The 22,543-nt window shown below is 33.4% G+C and overlaps 1 protein-coding gene across 1 annotated transcript in view; it reads left to right on the top strand.

Annotated features, from left to right (window-relative positions):
- The window catches only part of LOC140164300 (indoleamine 2,3-dioxygenase 2-like), a 43,304-nt gene extending 21,683 nt beyond the window's left edge, over positions 1 to 21,621 (top strand). The window contains exons 13-14 of the mRNA XM_072187573.1: positions 19,269 to 19,345; positions 19,952 to 21,621. Of these exons, the coding sequence (XP_072043674.1) occupies positions 19,269 to 19,345; positions 19,952 to 19,995 (121 nt within the window). The 3' untranslated portion in view covers positions 19,996 to 21,621. The remainder of the gene's footprint in view (positions 1 to 19,268; positions 19,346 to 19,951) is intronic.
- Positions 21,622 to 22,543: the final 922 nt, after the last annotated feature.

Here is a 22,543-nt window from a genome sequence, read left to right as displayed (position 1 = left end):
TATTCACTTAACACAGACCACGGTTGCCAAACAAATGAGGGCAAACCGCGGGTCAAATCATTGAAAAAGTCGCCCAATATTTTTTTTTATCAACCGTTGGTTTCTATGAGATAAAAAAAATTACCAGGAGTCGCGTAAGCCAATGTTGAGAAGTCATGCAATATTTTTCTTAACCATCAATTGGTGTCTATAGGACAGGAAATTGTCGCGAGGAAAATCTTCAAAACTCATCCTATTGACCTAGGCCTATTACATCGCGGGTTTGGCAACCCTGCAATATATACAGTTATATAACATCGCACCGCATTGTGAGGTGAACGAACTGAATGTTGACATTGTATTCAGGATTTAAAACAAGAACTGTCTTTAACCAGACAATGCGGTTGGTATAAAACATAGCGTGTGATATCATGATATCAACTTCAAAATCTAAAAACAAAAGTAAACTTGAGAAATAATTTAGGGCGAAATAAATAAACAGCGTACAGCAGGTGCTATCTTGTCAATAATAAACAAAAGTAAACTTGAGAAATAATTTAGGGCGAAATAAATAAACAGCGTACAGCAGGTGCTATCTTGTCAATAATGATAAGAGGAACATGAAAAAAACCAGCAGAGAGCATGCACCCCAGTAAAGAGTTAAATAAAGCAAGGAAAAATCATAATGTGCAGAAGGCCTACTTTTCGGATGATATTCACAGAAACAAAAATAAAGAACTAAAGATCTAAAAACAAAAGTAAAGAAAATGAGGGCGAAATAGATAAACAGCGTACAGCATGTGATGACTTGTCAATAACGATAAGAGGAGCATGTACCTCAATAAAGAGTTTAAATAAAACAAGGAAAATCATAATGTGTAGAGGCCTACTTTTCGGATGATATTCACTGAAACAGAAAAAAAAGAAATAAGTTTAAAGAATTATATATTTTAAGATTAGATAATGAACAATCATACATAAAAATGTGACAGGTGTCTGATGATATTTATACACTTCGAGCAAAAAATAAAGAACTAGTTAACACGCGACATAAATAAATAGCCATATTTTATGAACGAACTGAATGTTGACATTGCGGACCAGGATTTGAAACAAGAACTGTTTTCAAAAAGAAAACGCGGTTGGTATAAAAACATAGCATGTGCTATCATGATATAAACTTCAAAATCTAATAACAATTCCTTTAAAAGGAATAGGGTGGGCAAATGAAAAATTGTCAAGAGAAATGAAAGAATGAGAAAGTCAAGTTCACAATTAAAAACAGGGAAAATATGACACAACATCGATTTCCAATAGGGGAATAACACAAAACGTATAAACAAAGTTTAAAGAGTTTTTAACTTTATACGTTTATACGTTTGTTCAATTCCCCATTGGAGGTTGTGTCATATTTTCCTGATTTTAATCTGATCTATTGCTTATCCTTTGTTCTCTGCTGGTCAGTTGGAACAGATTTTCCCTTTATATTAACCCTTCACATCATAACACAAGACGTTTTATGTTAACATTTTCTATAAAACATGGTTATAAAACTTTTGTAGATAATAGTTATTTAAAACATTTTCGTAATCATACCTAGAGTGTTTTTTTTATCATCAGATAGAAAGACTTCTGCTCATCTTCTCTGGTGAGACAACAGGGCTGGGGTATCTTTCCATATCAAAGTTTAAAAATCTGTCATATCAATTCCCTCAATATGTTGTTTTGCAACTTATGAGGGGAAATGTTTGATTTTACAATATTTTGATATTATTTTTTAACTTTGTAACTTTATTATGATTAACATAACTGTATTTCAAAGCGTCAAACTATATCATTATTTTGTCCCAACAAAAATAATCCAGGGAATAAAATATTCATTCATATGTTTATTTATTTTATTCAACCTGGGCCATTTCTACTGGTGCATGCATGCATTCTAATAATTTGTCTATAATACCATATACAAGCATGATCAGCAAGCACTATTTGTCACAAGATTTGAAAAGTAAATAGCCTATGTACACACTGAACACAATGCACATATACAAGCTGTATTTAAGTACATGCCAAAGCTGTCAGTATAAAATGATATATATGACCTTCACGATGCTATTAATTTAGCCCAAAGATTAGGAAAACTAGCAAAACTGGTGAACTGGTACTGTTCAAATAAAAACATCTGCAAATCTTGCTGCAATTTCCAAATTGTATTTCTATTACTTAAATAATTATTTTTGTTATTTCTTTTAATACAAACACATTACTGCCTATGACGACTTTATCGTATTACTTACATATCAAAATCAAGTAATAATTACAAAATTCGCCGTAAACTATCACCTCTGTGGGTGTTTGGGATATAACCGGCACGAATATTTTCTCAACACGTTGGCATGTGAAAAAGTAGGTCAATAGTCAGAGAATACAGGGTGGGTGCGGCACGCCGCACCCACCCAAAAACACAAGTAAAGAAATAATTTAGGGCGAAATAAATAAACAGCGTACAGCAGGTGCTATCTTGTCAATAATGATAAGAGGAACATGAAAAAAACCAGCAGAGAGCATGCACCCCAGTAAAGAGTTAAATAAAGCAAGGCAAAATCATAATGTGCAGGAGGCCTACTTTTCGGATGATATTCACAGAAACAAAAATTAAGAACTACGTTAGTACGTTTAAAAAATTATATAATTTGAAATTAAATAATGCAAAATCATACATAAAAATGTGACATGTGTCTGATGATAATTATACACTTCGACCAAAAATTAAAAAAATACTTAACACGCGACATAAATAAACAGCCATCTATCAAGAATGACAAGAGGAACATGAAAAAAAAAACCACCTAATATATGAGAGCATGCACCCCAATAAAGAATTGCTTTAAAATAAAACAATGAAAAATCATGACATGTGAAATGTATGTTGATACACTTATAAATAATACTCAAGGGAGAAATAAAAACACCTTATCTACCGATATTTCCACAGTTAAACATACTCAGTGATCACTTGTACTAAAACAAAAATAAAGAAATACTTCACAAATGATAAGAGGAACACATAAAAATAAATAAGCGAGCATGTCCCAAAAAAAAATTAGTAAAAGATAAAATAATGATAAAACGTACAAGAAGGGGCAAAATATTTGTCGCAAAAACTTATTAAATGCTCATTTGCTCTAAGATATTTAATGTTTGCAATTTACTAGTTTATCATTTATTTATTATTTATCTAGGCTTATATATCTTTTATTTATTTATCTATTAATTTATCTATTTATCAATTTATTTCAATATCATTATTATTAAGTGCCTATTTATAATGATATTTAAATCTATCAACATTATGCTTACGTCATCCAGGAGTTATTATCCCACCTGAAATCGCCATATAAACACAAATTAATAAAGAAATACCCAATGGGTGAAATAAAAGCATGATCTATCTTTTCAAGAATGAAAAAAAAAAAAAAAAATATAACAGAGCATGTCCTATAAACATGATAAAGAATTATTTAAAATCGTACAAATGTGAAACATGTAATATGACATATACTTAAGGGATCTGGAATGAGCGTTTTGAGCGTTTCGACAGTATTTTTTGTGCGAAATGAGAGCACATCAGACATATCGAATTGCATTCTGAATACGAAGAATGTCTTTCTCATATCAAATAATTTTCATTTTTTGAAATTCACGATATAATGCAAATTTTATGACAAATTATTAAAATTTGATATTTTTCAAATGTTTGATATATAACAGTCCTCGAAGTAAATTTTATAAATCTAATGACATATTCTTAAAGTGTATGTAGCTGGGAGGAAAAGCCGACGATCAATTGAAAATTTTGACCTTTCATATTGAAGATATGGATTTTATTTCCCAGGGAGATCTATATCTTTTTTACGAAAGGTCAAATTTTCAATTGATCGTCGGCCTTTCCTCCCAGCTACATATACTTAAAGAATGTATCATTAAATTTATAAAATTTACTTCGAGGACTGTTATATATCAAAAATATCAATTTTAATGATTTGTCATAAAATGTGTATTACATTGCGAATTTCAAAAAATCAAAATTATTTGATATTAGGACATTCTTAGTATTCAGAATGCAATTCGATATGTCTGATGTGCTCTAATGTCCCACAATAAATACTGTCTAAACGTTCATACCCCAGCCCTTAACATAAAACAAAATAAAACGGTCATGATAATATGACATTAAGGGCGAACACCACTAATGAAGCGTCTTGGTTGAAATGCACGTGAAAATTAATGTCTTTCTTTGCTCAATTTGAGGCCTTTTTGGCTCTCATAGTTGCCTGATGTACCCCGTTACATTTTATTAAGAAACAAGGTAGTATAGTTTCTCTCCATTGATTTTGCAATAGCGTCTCCAGGAGGGGGGATCAGAGGGGCTTTCAGATTTATGCGGTGGGGGGGCTTAATGGCTAAAATCGCCAAAAACCGCCTGATTTTACATATCCCTCTAGCATTGGTTGTCAGTAGATTGCAGTCACTCCTCATCAAGTGTTGACAAAGACAACAGTGGTTGTTGAAACGTACACAGTAAGTGCATTTTCTTGGATCAGATACTACGAACTCTGGTTTACTAGTTTACTCTACCGATCCTGATGAATTTGTTCAATCAATAACGATATCTGGGGACCAATCACAAGCCAGATTCATTTAAAGATGCATTACATCATGACCAATTTTAGTTAGGCCAGAAATTGGCCTAACTCTCCATAGAATCCCGTGTTAAAAAGTTATCCGCAATCCAAAGTCAGTAGTCCACTTGGGAAGCTAACAAACAGAGGGCGTACGGTGACTGAAAAGATTAGATGTGAAAATCTATCAATTGTGCACAAATAATAATCAGAGTTTTAAGCTTAAATGCAATAGCCAGAAGCACAATTGGCAAGTGGAGTACGGAGAAGTCTAGCTACACCCTGGAAGGGAAAAAAACAGTATTTGAAACGAGGAAATGTGCAATATGACTTAATGTAATACATTAGAAAAGGCTTAAAAGGCATTCATATTTAATCATCATTTAGGCCTGTAAATTAGATTGTCTGTGTAAATTTAGCAGGATCCGACTTTTTATGACGACTTTCAAAATGTGTTACATTTCAGAAACACCAAGCTGTTTGTGAGGTGGCGTTAGCTGTATGGGTTATAGGTTGAACTTTTTACAATATAAAAAAAAAAAAAAATCCTGAAATCCATATATTAATTTTTACAATGGATGTCGTCATCTGACCTTCTGCTTGCAGAAAGGGAAGTTTTGAAGAACTGAGTTGTTTTCCCGGCCCATGTCTGTACAGAAAGTCAGTGGGGGTTATTTACTGGTGTGCACCCTAAAAGGCCCTTGTCATAACCAATGGTGGCGGCATGATTTTTCCGTGCATGAGGGTTTAGGGAAAATTAAATTATATGTCTAAACTTGAGGTTGCATGTGTAAAACATGGTCTTTTTAACGCATGTTTGGGGTATTGAAATTATATTTTTTTGGCTTGCACAATCATGGTAAAGATCCATGTCATACATAAGAGATTATAGGACATACAATACTTGGTAGGCCTAATGATAATGCGTAAACTTTGTACCTGTTAGGGAACTGAAATCAGACTGAAAACACAAACGTCATTCGAGGCTCTGTCTCACCAGTTGCATTTACAAGGCCCTTGTTATAACCAGTGGTGGCGGATGATTTTTTTCTGGGGGAAGGGTCACACAAGGTTCTGAACAGAAACGTCACATACGGACCAACCCACACTACCGAGAACCGCGAATGCCGAGAACCGCGAAAGCCGAGGACCGCTCTAGTTGGTGGATGTTACTAATCCAAGTGCGGCTAGATTTGCGACAGGTTCGGCAGCATCCAGCCTAGATGATGCGATCTAATTGTGATAAGTACTATGGCAGCGAAATTACAGCGCTTTGAACCCTCCGAGATCTGGGAAAAGTCGTTATTGTGTGACCCTTAAGGGTATCCGTAGGGAGAACACTTTGTTTTACGGCCAGGTCTGGCCAGGTGCATGTTTGTTCGCAGTCTACAGGTGTAACTAGGTTGTTGTATATTCTATAATTTTCCTGATGTGTTAACTGTGATTACATCTAGACACCAGTTTATTTTTTATTTGAACGGGACCCTAATTTAATGATAAAAACGCCGAAAAAGAGAGGCCCGGCAAAAGCCGATTTGCAGACAATTTTGTAGCTACAGACAGCTCGTATTCCATATAACAACTACGGAAACCAATCAGTGCCAGAAGTGTTGATTTATATTTCATCCACTTAGGTTTGGCTTAACCCACTAAAAGGTAAAACTTTAAGGCTGATCATTTTAATTATAAATGTAGTGTGTGTGTAAAAGTATATTTCTCAAAATGGAGGAGAGCGCCTATGACTATTGTCCGTTCTGTCTACATGGTCTATGATAATTATTTTCTTACCGAAATATATTCATTTAACACAGACCACGGTTGCCAAACAAATGAGGGCAAACCGCGGGTCAAATCATTGAAAAGTCGCCCAATATTTTTTTATCAACCGTTGCTTTCTATGAGATAAAAACTACCAGAAGTCGCGTAAGCCAATGTTGAGAAGTCATGCAATATTTTTCTTAACCATCAATTGGTGTCTATAGGACAGGAAATTGTCGCGAGGAAAATCTTCAAAACTCATCCTATTGACCTAGGCCTATTACATCGCGGGTTTGGCAACCCTGCAATATATACAGTTATATAACATCGCACCGCATTGTGAGGTGAACGAACTGAATGTTGACATTGTATTCAGGATTTAAAACAAGAACTGTCTTTAACCAGACAATGCGGTTGGTATAAAACATAGCGTGTGATATCATGATATCAACTTCAAAATCTAAAAACAAAAGTAAAGAAATAATTTAGGGCGAAATAAATAAACAGCGTACAGCAGGTGCTATCTTGTCAATAATGATAAGAGGAACATGAAAAACCCAGCAGAGAGCATGCACCCCAGTAAAGAGTTAAATAAAGCAAGGAAAAATCATAATGTGCAGAAGGCCTACTTTTCGGATGATATTCACAGAAACAAAAATAAAGAACTAAAGATCTAAAAACAAAAGTAAAGAAAATGAGGGCGAAATAAATAAACAGCGTACAGCATGTGATGATAATTATACACTTCGACCAAAAATTAAAAAAATACTTAACACGCGACATAAATAAACAGCCATCTATCAAGAATGACAAGAGGAACATGAAAAAAAAAACACCTAATATATGAGAGCATGCACCCCAATAAAGAATTGCTTTAAAATAAAACAATGAAAAATCATGACATGTGAAATGTATGTTGATACACTTATAAATAATACTCAAGGGTGAAATAAAAAACACCTTATCTACCGATATTTCCACAGTTAAACATACTCAGTGATCACTTGTACTAAAACAAAAATAAAGAAATACTTCACAAATGATAAGAGGAACACATAAAAAATAAATAAGCGAGCATGTCCCAAAAAAAAATTTATAAAAGATAAAATAATGATAAAACGTACAAGAAGGGGCAAAATATTTGTCGCAAAAACTTATTAAATGCTCATTTGCTCTAAGATATTTAATGTTTGCAATTTACTCCTAGTTTATCATTTATTTATTATTTATCTAGGCTTATATATCTTTTATTTATTTATCTATTAATTTATCTATTTATCAATTTATTTCAATATCATTATTATTAAGTGCCTATTTATAATGATATTTAAATCTATCAACATTATGCTTACGTCATCCAGGAGTTATTATCCCACTTGAAATCGCCATATAAACACAAATTAATAAAGAAATACCCAATGGGTGAAATAAAAGCATGATCTATCTTTTCAAGAATGAAAAGAGGATATAAAAATATAACAGAGCATGTCCTATAAACATGATAAAGAATTATTTAAAATCGTACAAATGTGAAACATGTAATATGACATATACTTAAGGGATCTGGAATGAGCGTTTTGAGCGTTTCGACAGTATTTTTGTGGGAAATGAGAGCACATCAGACATATCGAATTGCATTCTGAATACGAAGAATGTCTTTCTCATATCAAATAATTTTCATTTTTTGAAATTCACGATATAATGCAAATTTTATGACAAATTATTAAAATTTGATATTTTTCAAATTTTTCATATATAACAGTCCTCGAAGTAAATTTTATAAATCTAATGACATATTCTTAAAGTGTATGTAGCTGGGAGGAAAAGCCGACGATCAATTGAACATTTTGACCTTTCATATTGAAGATATGGATTTTATTTCCCAAAAGACCTATTTTTTTAGGGGGAATCCATATCTTCAATACGAAAGGTCAAAATTTTCAATTGATCGTCGGCCTTTCCTCCCAGCTACATATACTTAAAGAATGTATCATTAAATTTATAAAATTTACTTCGAGGACTGTTATATATCAAAAATATCAATTTTTAATGATTTGTCATAAAATGTGTATTACATTGCGAATTTCAAAAAATCAAAAGTATTTGATATCAGGACATTCTTAGTATTCAGAATGCAATTCGATATGTCTGATGTGCTCTAATGTCCCACAATAAATACTGTCCAAACGTTCATACCCCAGCCCTTAACATAAAACAAAATAAAACGGTCATGATAATATGACATTAAGGGCGAACACCACTAATGAAGCGTCTTGGTTGAAATGCACGTGAAAATTAATGTCTTTCTTTGCTCAATTTGAGGCCTTTTTGGCTCTCATAGTTGCCTGATGTACCCCGTTACAATTTATTAAGAAACAAGGTAGTATAGTTTCTCTCCATTGATTTTGCAATAGCGTCTCCAGGAGGGGGCTCAGAGGGCTTTCAGATTTATGCGGTGGGGGGGGCTCAATGGCTAAAATCGCCAAAAAACGCCTGATTTTACATATCCCTCTAGCGTTGGTTGTCAGTAGATTGCAGTCACTCCTCATCAAGTGTTGACAAAGACAACAGTGGTTGTTGAAACGTACACAGTAAGTGCATTTTCTTGGATCACATACTACGAACTCTGGTTTACTAGTTTACTCTACCGATCCTGATGAATTTGTTCAATCAATAACGATATCTGGGGGACCAATCACAAGCCAGATTCATTTAAAGATGAATTACATCATGACCAATTTTAGTTAGGCCAGAAATTGGCCTAACTCTCCATAGAATCCCGTGTTAAAAAGTTATCCGCAATCCAAAGTCAGTAGTCCACTTGGGAAGCTAACAAACAGAGGGCGTACGGTGACTGAAAAGATTAGATGTGAAAATCTATCAATTGTGCACAAATAATAATCAGAGTTTTAAGCTTAAATGCAATAGCCAGAAGCACAATTGGCAAGTGGAGTACGGAGAAGTCTAGCTACACCCTGGAAGGAAAAAAACAGTATTTGAAACGAGGAAATGTGCAATATGACTTAATGTAATACATTAGAAAAGGCTTAAAAGGCAACTATTAGGCCCTGATTCATATTTAATCATCATTTAGGCCTGTAAATTAGATTGTCTGTGTAAATTTAGCAGGATCCGACTTTTTATGACGACTTTCAAAATGTGTTACATTTCAGAAACACCAAGCTGTTTGTGAGGTGGCGTTAGCTGTATGGGTTATAGGTTGAACTTTTTACAATATTTCTGGAAAAAAAATCCTGAAATCCATATATTAATTTTTACAATGGATGTCGTCATCTGACCTTCTGCTTGCAGAAAGGGGAACTTTTGAAGAACTGAGTTGTTTTCCCGGCCCCTGTCTGTACAGAAAGTCAGTGGGGGTTATTTACTGTTGTGCACCCTAAAAGGCCCTTGTCATAACCAATGGTGGCGGCATGATTTTTCCCGTGCATGAGGGTTTAGGAAAATTAAATTATATGTCTAAACTTGAGGTTGCATGTGTAAAACATGGTCTTTTTTAACGCATGTTTGGGGTATTGAAATGATATTTTTTGGCTTGCACAATCATGGTAAAGATCCATGTCATACATAAGAGATTATAGGACATACAATACTTGGTAGGCCTAATGATAATGCGTAAACTTTGTACCTGTTAGGGAACTGAAATCAGACTGAAAACACAAACGTCATTCGAGGCTCTGTCTCACCAGTTGCATTTACAAGGCCCTTGTTATAACCAGTGGTGGCGGATGATTTTTTTCTGGGGGAAGGGTCACACAAGGTTCTGAACAGAAACGTCACATACGGACCAACCCACACTACCGAGAACCGCGAATGCCGAGAACCGCGAAAGCCGAGAACCGCTCTAGTTATATATTCAAAAGCCGAAATTTGTTTTTTATTTATTTTTAAAAGCCTTTGAAAAATGAGAAACCAATTTGAAGATAAAGAACCACGAGAGGAAGATATAAAGGCCACTCCAAACAATCATATGAACAATATTTACTGTCAGCCTTTATTTTACGTTATGGAAATGCTTATAGGCCTAATCCAATCTCAACTCCCACTGATACTTAGACTATGCCATAGTCTCGGCATAGTCTATTTTTGATAAATAAAAATACGTTATTAATCATAATGAACGCATTCAGTTGAACTCGAAATTATACTGATATTTATTACATCAAAATACTAGTATAAAATGGTTATGAATAAGTTTATATAATTATATTTGTGACAGTAAAAGTAAAGTATACGTAGGCTTATATTATTGAATGCAACATATCATAATGGCATAACTATAATCATATGGAACTTCAAATACTGAACAATTCTAATTTTAGAATCTGCCAGTTTATTACGAGTAAACAATCACTTGGGAAGCTAACATACAGAGGGAGTACGGTGACTGAAAAGATGATCCGTTGTGAAAATCTATCAATTGTGCACAAATTAATTAAATCGGATTTTTAAGGCCCGGTCACACTATGACGGACGATAAGCAACGAAAGGTGACGAACGTGAAAATCACAAAATGTTGACGGCAAAGCGACGACAAAAAGAGGAAAAACAAGATTCGCTGACGAGTGGGAACGACCTTTAGCGACAACACGACGGCAAGGGACGAAAGGCTGCTGCAGGAAACGGAGACTAGCGACCAAAACCGGACGTTGTCTGGGCGGTGAGTGACGAAGTCTTGACGGAGCCCGACAACAAGCAACGAGGTCAGACGGCTGGCAGCGGATTTGCTTGCGGCAAGGAACGGCAGCTGACGGTGGATTGTGGTGATGATGACGTGACTCAGCAGCCGACATCAAAGCCTGTGTGTGTGCGGGTCGTATAGTCCCAGTGGCGTAACTAGTGGGGTGGCCGGGGGGGCAAGCTGAAATTTTTGAAAAATTTTTAAGTGCCAAATTGTGTGTTGTTTTTCAGTTTTAAATAATGTGGGGTAAAATACATTATGCACTATAATACGTGTGTGTTGAAATTTTTAAGAAAAATTACTAAGTCCCAAAAAGCGTGTTGAAATTTTTTGACAAATTTTCTAAGTCCCAAATTGTGTGTCGTTTTTCAGGTTTAAATAAAGTGGGGTAAAAATACATATGCACGCACTATACACGTGTGTTGAAATTTTTCTGAAAAATTACTAAGTCCCAAAAAGCGTGTTGAAATTTTTTGAAAAATTTTCTAAGTGCCAAATTGTGTGTTGTTTTTCAGGTTTTAATAGAGTGGGGTAACAATGCATATGCATACACTATACACGTGTGTTGGAATTTTTAAGAAAAATTACTAAGTCCCAAAAAGCGTGTTGAAATTTTTAAGAAAAATTACTAAGTCCCAAAAAGCGTGTTGAAATTTGTTGAAACATTTTCTAAGTCCCAAATTGTGTGTCGTTTTTCATGGTTTAATAGAGTGGGGTAAAAATACATATGTATGCACTATAATACACGCGTGTTGAAATTTTCAAGAAAAATGACTAAGTCCAAAAATGTGTGTTGAAATTTTTTGAAAAATTTTCTAAGTGCCAAATTGTGTGTCGTTTTTCAGGTTTAAATAAAGTGGGGTAAAATACATTATGCACTATAATACGTGTGTGTTGAAATTTTTCTGAAAAATTACTAAGTCCCAAAAAGCGTGTTGAAAATTTTTGAAAAATTTTCTAAGTGCCAAATTGTGTGTTGTTTTTCAGGTTTTAATAGAGTGGGGTAAAATACATTATGCACTATAATACGTGTGTGTTGAAATTTTAAAGAAAAATTACTAAGTCCCAAAATGTGTGTTGAAATTTTTTGAAAAATTTTCTAAGTCCCTAAATGTGTGTTGTTTTTCAGGTTTTAATAGAGTGGGGTAAAAATGCATATGCATGCACTATACACGTGTGTTGAAATTTTTCTGAAAAATAACTAAGTCCCAAAAAGCGTGTTGAAATTTTTTGAAAAATTTTCTAAGTGCCAAATTGTGTGTTGTTTTTCAGGTTTTAATAGAGTGGGGTAAAAATGCATATGCATGTAATACACGTGTGTTGAAATTTTTCTGAAAAATTACTAAGTCCCAAAAAGCGTGTTGAAATTTTTTGAAAAATTTTCTAAGTGCCAAATTGTGTGTTGTTTTTCAGGTTTTAATAGAGTGGGGTAAAATACATTATGCGCTATAATACGTGTGTGTTGAAATTTTAAAGAAAAATTACTAAGTCCCAAAAAGCGTGTTGAAATTTTGAAAAAATTTCTAAGTCCCAAATTGTGTGTCGTTTTTCAGGTTTTAATAGTGGGGTAAAATACATATGCATGCACTATAATACACGCGTGTTGAAATTTTCAAGAAAAATGACTAAGTCCAAAATGTGTGTTGAAATTTTTTGAAAAATTTTCTAAGTCCCAAATTGTGTGTCGTTTTTCAGGTTTAAATAAAGTGGGGTAAAATACATTATGCACTATAATACGTGTGTGTTGAAATTTTTCTGAAAAATTACTAAGTCCCAAAAAGCGTGTTGAAAATTTTTGAAAAATTTTCTAAGTGCCAAATTGTGTGTTGTTTTCAGGTTTTAATAGAGTGGGGTAAAATACATTATGCACTATAATACGTGTGTGTTGAAATTTTAAAGAAAAATTACTAAGTCCCAAAATGTGTGTTGAAATTTTTTGAAAAATTTTCTAAGTCCCTAAATGTGTGTTGTTTTTCAGGTTTTAATAGAGTGGGGTAAAATGCATATGCATGCACTATACACGTGTGTTGAAATTTTTCTGAAAAATAACTAAGTCCCAAAAAGCGTGTTGAAATTTTTTGAAAAATTTTCTAAGTGCCAAATTGTGTGTTGTTTTTCAGGTTTTAATAGAGTGGGGTAAAATTGCTTATGCATGTAATACACGTGTGTTGAAATTTTTCTAAAAAATTACTAAGTCCCAAAAAGCGTGTTGAAATTTTTGAAAAATTTTCTAAGTGCCAAATTGTGTGTTGTTTTTCAGGTTTTAATAGAGTGGGGTAAAATACATTATGCGCTATAATACGTGTGTGTTGAAATTTTAAAGAAAAATTACTAAGTCCCAAAAAGCGTGTTGAAATTTTGAAAAAATTTCTAAGTCCCAAATTGTGTGTCGTTTTTCAGGTTTTAATAGTGGGGTAAAATACATATGCATGCACTATAATACACGCGTGTTGAAATTTTCAAGAAAAATGACTAAGTCCAAAAATGTGTGTTGAAATTTTTTGAAAAATTTTCTAAGTCCCAAATTGTGTGTCGTTTTTCAGGTTTAAATAAAGTGGGGTAAAATACATTATGCACTATAATACGTTTGTGTTGAAATTTTTATGAAAAATGACTAAGTTCCAAAATGTGTGTTGAAATTTTTTGAAAAATTTTCTAAGTCCCTAAATGTGTGTTGTTTTTCAGGTTTTAATAGAGTGGGGTAAAATGCATATGCATGCACTATACACGTGTGTTGAAATTTTAAGAAAAATTACTAAGTCCCAAAAAGCGTGTTGAAATTTTTTGAAAAATTTTCTAAGTGCCAAATTGTGTGTTGTTTTTCAGGTTTTAATAGAGTGGGGTAAAAATGCATATGCATGCACTGTACACGTGTGTTGAAATTTTAAAGAAAAATAACTAAGTCCCAAAAAGCGTGTTGAAATTTTTAGAAACATTTTCTAAGTGCCAAATTTTGTGTTGTTTTTCAGGTTTTAATAGAGTGGGGTAAAATGCATATGCATGCACTATACACGTGTGCTGAAATGTTTCTGAAAAAGGACTAAGTCCCTAAATGTGTGTTGAAAGTTATTGAAAAAGTTTCTAAATCCAAAAATGTGTGTTGTTTTTCAGGTTTTATTAAAGTGGGGTGAAATACATTATGCATGCATATACACGTGTGCTGAAATTTTTCTGAAAAATGACTAAGTCCCTAAATGTGTGTTGAAATTTTTGGAAAAAGTTTTTAAGTCCCAACATGTGTGTTGTTTTTCAGGTTTTAATAAATTGGGTAAAAATACATTATGCACTATAATACGTGTGTGTTGAAATTTTTATGAAAAATGACTAAGTTCCAAAATGTGTGTTGAAATTTTTTGAAAAATTTTCTAAGTCCCTAAATGTGTGTTGTTTTTCAGGTTTTAATAGAGTGGGGTAAAAATGCATATGCATGCACTATACACGTGTGTTGAAATTTTAAAGAAAAATTACTAAGTCCCAAAAAGCGTGTTGAAATTTTTTGAAAAATTTTCTAAGTGCCAAATTGTGTGTTGTTTTTCAGGTTTTAATAGAGTGGGGTAAAATGCATATGCATGCACTGTACACGTGTGTTGAAATTTTAAAGAAAAATAACTAAGTCCCAAAAAGCGTGTTGAAATTTTTAGAAACATTTTCTAAGTGCCAAATTTTGTGTTGTTTTTCAGGTTTTAATAGAGTGGGGTAAAATGCATATGCATGCACTATACACGTGTGCTGAAATGTTTCTGAAAAAGGACTAAGTCCCTAAATGTGTGTTGAAATTTTTTGAAAAAGTTTCTAAATCCCAAAATGTGTGTTGTTTTTCAGGTTTTATTAAAGTGGGGTGAAATACATTATGCATGCATATACACGTGTGCTGAAATTTTTCTGAAAAATGACTAAGTCCCTAAATGTGTGTTGAAATTTTTGGAAAAAGTTTTTAAGTCCCAACATGTGTGTTGTTTTTCAGGTTTTAATAAATTGGGTAAAAATACATTATGCACTATAATACGTGTGTGTTGAAATTTTTATGAAAAATGACTAAGTTCCAAAATGTGTGTTGAAATTTTTTGAAAAATTTTCTAAGTCCCTAAATGTGTGTTGTTTTTCAGGTTTTAATAGAGTGGGGTAAAAATGCATATGCATGCACTATACACGTGTGTTGAAATTTTTAAGAAAAATTACTAAGTCCCAAAAAGCGTGTTGAAATTTTTTGAAAAATTTTCTAAGTGCCAAATTGTGTGTTGTTTTTCAGGTTTTAATAGAGTGGGGTAAAATGCATATGCATGCACTGTACACGTGTGTTGAAATTTTAAAGAAAAATAACTAAGTCCCAAAAAGCGTGTTGAAATTTTTAGAAAAATTTTCTAAGTGCCAAATTTTGTGTTGTTTTTCAGGTTTTAATAGAGTGGGGTAAAATGCATATGCATGCACTATACACGTGTGCTGAAATGTTTCTGAAAAAGGACTAAGTCCCTAAATGTGTGTTGAAATTTTTTGAAAAAGTTTCTAAATCCAAAAATGTGTGTTGTTTTTCAGGTTTTATTAAAGTGGGGTGAAATACATTATGCATGCATATACACGTGTGCTGAAATTTTTCTGAAAAATGACTAAGTCCCTAAATGTGTGTTGAAATTTTTGGAAAAAGTTTTTAAGTCCCAACATGTGTGTTGTTTTTCAGGTTTTAATAAATTGGGTAAAAATACATTATGCACTATAATACGTGTGTGTTGAAATTTTTATGAAAAATGACTAAGTTCCAAAATGTGTGTTGAAATTTTTTGAAAAATTTTCTAAGTCCCTAAATGTGTGTTGTTTTTCAGGTTTTAATAGAGTGGGGTAAAAATGCATATGCATGCACTATACACGTGTGTTGAAATTTTTCTGAAAAATAACTAAGTCCCAAAAAGCGTGTTGAAATTTTTTGAAAAATTTTCTAAGTGCCAAATTGTGTGTTGTTTTTCAGGTTTTAATAGAGTGGGGTAAAAATGCATATGCATGTAATACACGTGTGTTGAAATTTTTCTGAAAAATTACTAAGTCCCAAAAAGCGTGTTGAAATTTTTTGAAAAATTTTCTAAGTGCCAAATTGTGTGTTGTTTTTCAGGTTTTAATAGAGTGGGGTAAAATACATTATGCGCTATAATACGTGTGTGTTGAAATTTTAAAGAAAAATTACTAAGTCCCAAAAAGCGTGTTGAAATTTTGAAAAAATTTCTAAGTCCCAAATTGTGTGTCGTTTTTCAGGTTTTAATAGAGTGGGGTAAAATACATATGCATGCACTATAATACACGCGTGTTGAAATTTTCAAGAAAAATGACTAAGTCCAAAAAGCGTGTTGACATTTTTTGAAAAATTTTCTAAGTGCCAAATTGTGTGTTGTTTTTCAGGTTTTAATAGAGTGGGGTAAAAATGCATATGCATGCACTGTACACGTGTGTTGAAATTTTAAAGAAAAATAACTAAGTCCCAAAAAGCGTGTTGAAATTTTTAGAAAAATTTTCTAAGTGCCAAATTTTGTGTTGTTTTTCAGGTTTTAATAGAGTGGGGTAAAATGCATATGCATGCACTATACACGTGTGCTGAAATGTTTCTGAAAAAGGACTAAGTCCCTAAATGTGTGTTGAAATTTTTTGAAAAAGTTTCTAAATCCAAAAATGTGTGTTGTTTTTCAGGTTTTATTAAAGTGGGGTGAAATACATTATGCATGCATATACACGTGTGCTGAAATTTTTCTGAAAAATGACTAAGTCCCTAAATGTGTGTTGAAATTTTTGGAAAAAGTTTTTAAGTCCCAACATGTGTGTTGTTTTTCAGGTTTTAATAAATTGGGTAAAAATACATTATGCACTATAATACGCGGGTGTTGAAATTTTCAAGAAAAATGACTAAGTCCCTGAATGTGTGTTGAATTTTTTTGAAAAAGTTTCTAAGTCCCAAAATGTGTGTGTTTTTTAGGTTTTAATAAAATGCGGTAAAATACATTATGCACTACTATAAGTGTGTGTTGAAATTTTTGAAGAAAAATGAAAAAGTCCCAAAATGTGTGTTGACATTATTAGTCCAAAAGTTTGGTGTTTTTCTTGTGTTTTAAATGAAACATTTATCAGATATTGTTGAAAAGTTCGAGAAAGTGTTTTTTTTTTTTCGTTGAAATTATATGGAGAAAATGCCGTTATACTGCTATAGATGTTATACCAAAGACGCGTGTAAATTTGCACATGAAGTCCCGGATGAAATCCTCTCCCTGACCAACGACAGCTACAGACAATTGGCTAGGTGTGACAGTTCTGTTTGTGCGGACCACGAGATATCCCTGGTAGAAATCGGGACAAAGCGCACATCTCCTTCCTTCCCGGCTTCCTTCATCTTCTCTTAATTCCCTCTCTATCCCGTCCTTGCCTATTTCTTTTCTCGTCTCTTCATAACGATAGACACGAGAAAGTCGTATGTCCTGTTCAAAGTCACGTCAATTTTATAACTTCCATTTTACTATTAAATGCTGTCTATATCCACCAATGGCTATAGTGTGCAACACGTTGTGTTCCTCTTCCGGTTTCACTTCAATAAATGTTGCTTTCGTTCAAAACTGATACTCTGTATCATAGGCGGACTTGTCAGTTTTAATCCTAATTTAAAACAGTTGTAGTCTTTCTTTCTTTTAATAAAAATAATCCTGCCCTATATCATGACATGTATCGTCCCTGGAGTTCATAAAGTTCTGCAGGAAGACTTGTGAAAACCTTTGATTTCAGATAGATGGTGCTTCAAAGCAATTACACCAATGCTAAACAATTAATTCTGCATGGCGTTATGTTAATTATTGTAAAGAAATTACTGAAAAGACATGTGTTTTCATGTTATTTTAATTGACTTTGCACAATTGCATTTTTACTCGGCTCACAAAAATAACCACTGAGTCCTTATCAATGGTCACAGGCAAGTAATTTTACAGTTGTGAGAGGACAAGGTGTTGAGGATGTTTAAAGACATTCCCACAACCCAATGGGGTTTCTGACCTTGTATGTCTGGCTTTTGTACACATGTGGTACAGTTGATCATGCCTTGCATTGGAATTGTGTGCAAATATCTGGTGTTTTCATCCTATTATTTAACATTCATAACATCGAGACTTAGGAATAAAATTAATGCAGTGGGACAATATGAATGTTTCCTGTAAGAAAATCAAATATCAGTCCTAAGTCTCAACTATTAGCTTGTTGGCTGCAGTTTTAAAATTACCATTTTGTGTGTGTAGCAATGGGGACTTTGCCTTTAAAATTAGGTTATATTGATCAAATTTCCCAATCATAGTGCATTGTAGGAATGCCTTTAAGCCTCCTCTGTGATTCAGCTATCAACTAAACCATTTTGACCAAATACGTCAAACGTTTTAATCTTGTGACGTTTTTCATAATGTTAATTTTGAAAAGGCGACAGTTTTTGCAAACTGGTCATGACATCCACTTATTAGTAGTGGTGCATTAATGTTTTTATCGTATGTCAGAGCTAATTCCAGTTGAAATCCATACACCACAATTCAAACGAAATCGCCCATTCAGGTAATCCATCTGTTTAGGTGAAAGATTAAGGTCGTGTCGTCGATAAGGGATGTATGGAATTTAAAGCCATATTATAACATTTTCAAACAAAATAAATTAGCATTTCTTTGTCATAAATTGTTAGCTTTTACTGTCAGATATATCCCTTTTATTTTTGAGCCGAACAACTACGGCAAAGCAAAGAAAATTGAAATTTACTACCAGCGCACATGTCGCCAATACGTACCACTCCTTCAGTCGTGTTGTGGTACGACCCTTTGTTGTGTATATTACCGTCCCGCACGCCGTGTACGTACTGTGTGTTATGAACATCGTGTATGCGTTCGACTAATAATTCCATCGTAATAATAAATCTCGGATTTTGACAAAACTACAGCACCTATAGTCTTGATTTTTGCATGGTATATTGGTTTAATAAAGTACAATTTAATCGTGTAAAAAAAGGAATTTTAAAAATTCAGTCTTCCTCAGCAAATGTTATAATATGGCTTTAAGTGGAATAGCCAAAATTCAGTGCCTAAGATCCTGGGCTAAGATACAACAAGAAAAGGATATGTTGATGGTAAATCTTTTAGTTTCTTTATTTTTTCCAGATATGTTGTTGCAATGGCAGGAAAGAGCCAAGACAAGAAGTTTGTCAAACATGGGTTAGCTGGGACCGGAGGGACAGGTAAGTCAAGTTGTAATCATTCTCAGCAGTATTGAAGGCCTGACTATTACATTGATCAAATTAATAGGCTAATCCATTTGAAATCCATACCTGCACTGTAAAAGTCTTTGGACTCCAACCAAATTCAAGAGTTTATATACCGCAAAGATTCGCCTAATAGCGCACATGGGCTCCTTTGCCCATGGGTTAATTTTATGTACAAATAGAGAGCAGGTACTTTTAGTTTGTGTCTAAAATTCCAGTTTATGTCAAGGGAGTCCAAAGCGCCATTAGGTGAATCTTTACGGTAATTCCAGATCCAACCATTTTCATCCATAAAACATGGAAAAGGGTGGATTGGATTTTATAAATGTCAAATTTTGAATTGGAATTTAACATAAAGTGGCAACAATTTCCAGCAGGATTGAACATAAGGTGCAACTGGAATTGAGATGGCAGTGAAATCTTCCACAGAGGGCGTGTGGGTTTTAAATGGAATAAAATTAAAGGATTCATCAGAATAATACAAGTAACAGGTGGATCAGCTAGGGCTACTTCGATCTATTATTTAATAAAATAATTCCGACTTTGAAATAAATTAAGTTTGTGTTATTTCATTTTGTACAGACTACATGGAATTCTTGAAGAAAATGAGGGATGCTTCTAAGTAAACGGATGCAAGAAATCAAAGCAGTGGAATGCAGTCAGTGTACAAGCGTTAATTATATAATAACATTAGCATGTTGTGCAGCCTAAAATATATTACGGTATACGTTAAAACCATAATGTACGATTTCTGCCAAATTCAAAATTTGTTATTCTTTACCTAAAATGCTTAAATAATATCAGTAATACTTGCCAGGAAGGGTTTCTGTCCATTTTAAGCTAAAATAACAATGTTAAGTGAGAGAAACCCTACTGGCTACAATTGCTTATGTTAACCTACAAACACAATTTGGCTAATTCCATTTAGGTGTAAGTTGGAACATGTGTAAACGCTACAAATTTATACCAAAGGATCAGGTTTGAAAAAAAAAATTTTCATATTATAAGATCGTACATTATGGTTTTAAGAAAAGCCATATTAAAACATAAACATAACTTAGTCATTTGCGCAGAATGACAATCTAAACGAAATGATAGAGAATACACAACACAAAAGTATTTATATTTTAAGTATTTATATTCTAATAGAAATAACTGAAGATATATAATAGACTATTGGTTTTCAAATATTTACAGTCACACACTGCCAATGTTAAAAGATACTATACTGTTCCAGGAAAGTATCCTTACACTCGGAAAAATAATCACAATTTCAAAACTGAACCATATTTGGGTAAATTTGTTTTTGTAAAAGACGCACTATCTAATCCGGCACATTTTGACACCCCATTGAATCCAATGTGACTTCAAGAAGCAAAGTTACAAGCATTTGATTGGACGAAGGTCCCGTTTTAAAAGTGACACACTGGCCTATTCAAAACTCCACGGACTAGACATCTGGTTTGAGAGTTGTAAATGGCTAATTTGTGTGTGCCTTTAATTTAAAACAAAAGGAACAAAAGAAAACTGAAACATAAGAGCTGACACATAAAATGCAAGTTATGAAAAGAACAGAGAAGTCAAAACTGAATTTTTTTTATAAATACTGCTTTAAATAAGGTTTCATTGAGGAAACTGTGTTATCTCTTTGTTGCGCTTGTAGGATCTTTTTGTGCCTTGTATAGGCCAATTTGTCACTTTTAAAACTGGACCTTCGTCTATTCAATTACTTTTAACTTTACTTCTTGAGGTCCCATTGGATTCAATGTGGTGTCATAATGTGCAGGATTAGATAGTGCATCTATTATAAAAACAAATTTACCCCGATATGGTTCAGTTTTAAAATTGTGATTATATTTCCAAGTGTAAGGATACTTTCTTGGCGCAGTATATTTGTATTTTTTAAATATACATGCAGTTATTATTAGGCCTGTTTAACTCTTTGAATTCTATCACTATAATGTAGATGCGCTGACGAACCAATAATTTCAAACTTACTCAATAAAATACCTCAATTATTTTTTCATTTACGATAATAAGTCATCAGTCTGGATTTACGATTTTAAGATAGCTCTAGTTATGCATATATATGCAATAATTATGTATTTGCTTGTACGATATTCTATACTTCAATTGCTACCTCCCTTTCAATAGGCCTATTATGTATCAGCCGATCTCCTAAATAATGTAATTGATATGATTTTGTGTATGTTTTTGTCGCCAAACGCCTCTAAAATAAAGTCGGAAAGAAATGCTTTGACTCAAGTTTCATGTAGAGTGTACATAAATTGCGGTTAAAGGTTATTCATGAGCCAAAAGAGATAATTAAGTCCCGCAATGTATACACCAAGTATGGTGCAGCGATGGCGTTCAATGAGATCGGGGTTAAATGGTATCTAGGGTCATGTTGTGCCAGTATGTAACGTGACTTCGTGGATGTACGTTGAGGTCAAAATGTAACCGGTGACATTTGGGTCATGATGCGAAATTACAATCTGTATTCGCGAAACTCCAAGTTGTTCAAAAGAACTTCCAACTCTAGAACATTATTTTATCCAAGGAAAACAACAATCTTGTTCGAAAGAACCTTTGACCCTACCCCCAAAGCTTTGTCTTTCTGTTGTATGGCTGATGACTTTGTTTGAATTGGGCTCTAATTAAAAATGAATTTTGGTCATGTGTATGATTGTGTGTGCTGTGGGTGGTACGATGGGCTGTGGGTGTAGGGGTGTGTGCGGGGTGTGTATGTGGGGTGTGTAAGAGAGAAAGGGGGAGAGAGAGAAAGGGATAATGGAGAGGTTTATTTGAGTGCGTATGTGGGGGTACACGTGCGTATGGATGATTGACTATAATTCATACGAGCCTCGGCTTTTTGCAAACTTCAAACTTCCGTCAAATCATTTCTTACTTCAAAAAGTTGAATGTATCAGGAAACATTGTAAAAACACTAGATGTCATTTAGTAAAACGTTATAAATCTTAAAGAAGGTTACAATTATTGAGAAGCAAATAAAATGATACAGTACGTTTTTAAATAAATAAATTTTGCATTAACATGTTCTTATCGTGTACTTGTTATATTTGTTAATTTTATATGTTAATAATACAGAAATTATTGTTGTAAACCGGTTAGGCTGAATTGCTAAAGTATGTGAAGTATACACTTGAGTTGTTT

The sequence above is a fragment of the Amphiura filiformis genome, chromosome 11 (genome assembly GCF_039555335.1).
Source record: "Amphiura filiformis chromosome 11, Afil_fr2py, whole genome shotgun sequence".
In the NCBI taxonomy this organism is placed as follows: Eukaryota; Metazoa; Echinodermata; class Ophiuroidea; order Amphilepidida; family Amphiuridae; genus Amphiura; species Amphiura filiformis.
Note: the sequence above shows the minus strand (reverse complement) of the source record. Positions and strands in the feature narration are given on the sequence as shown.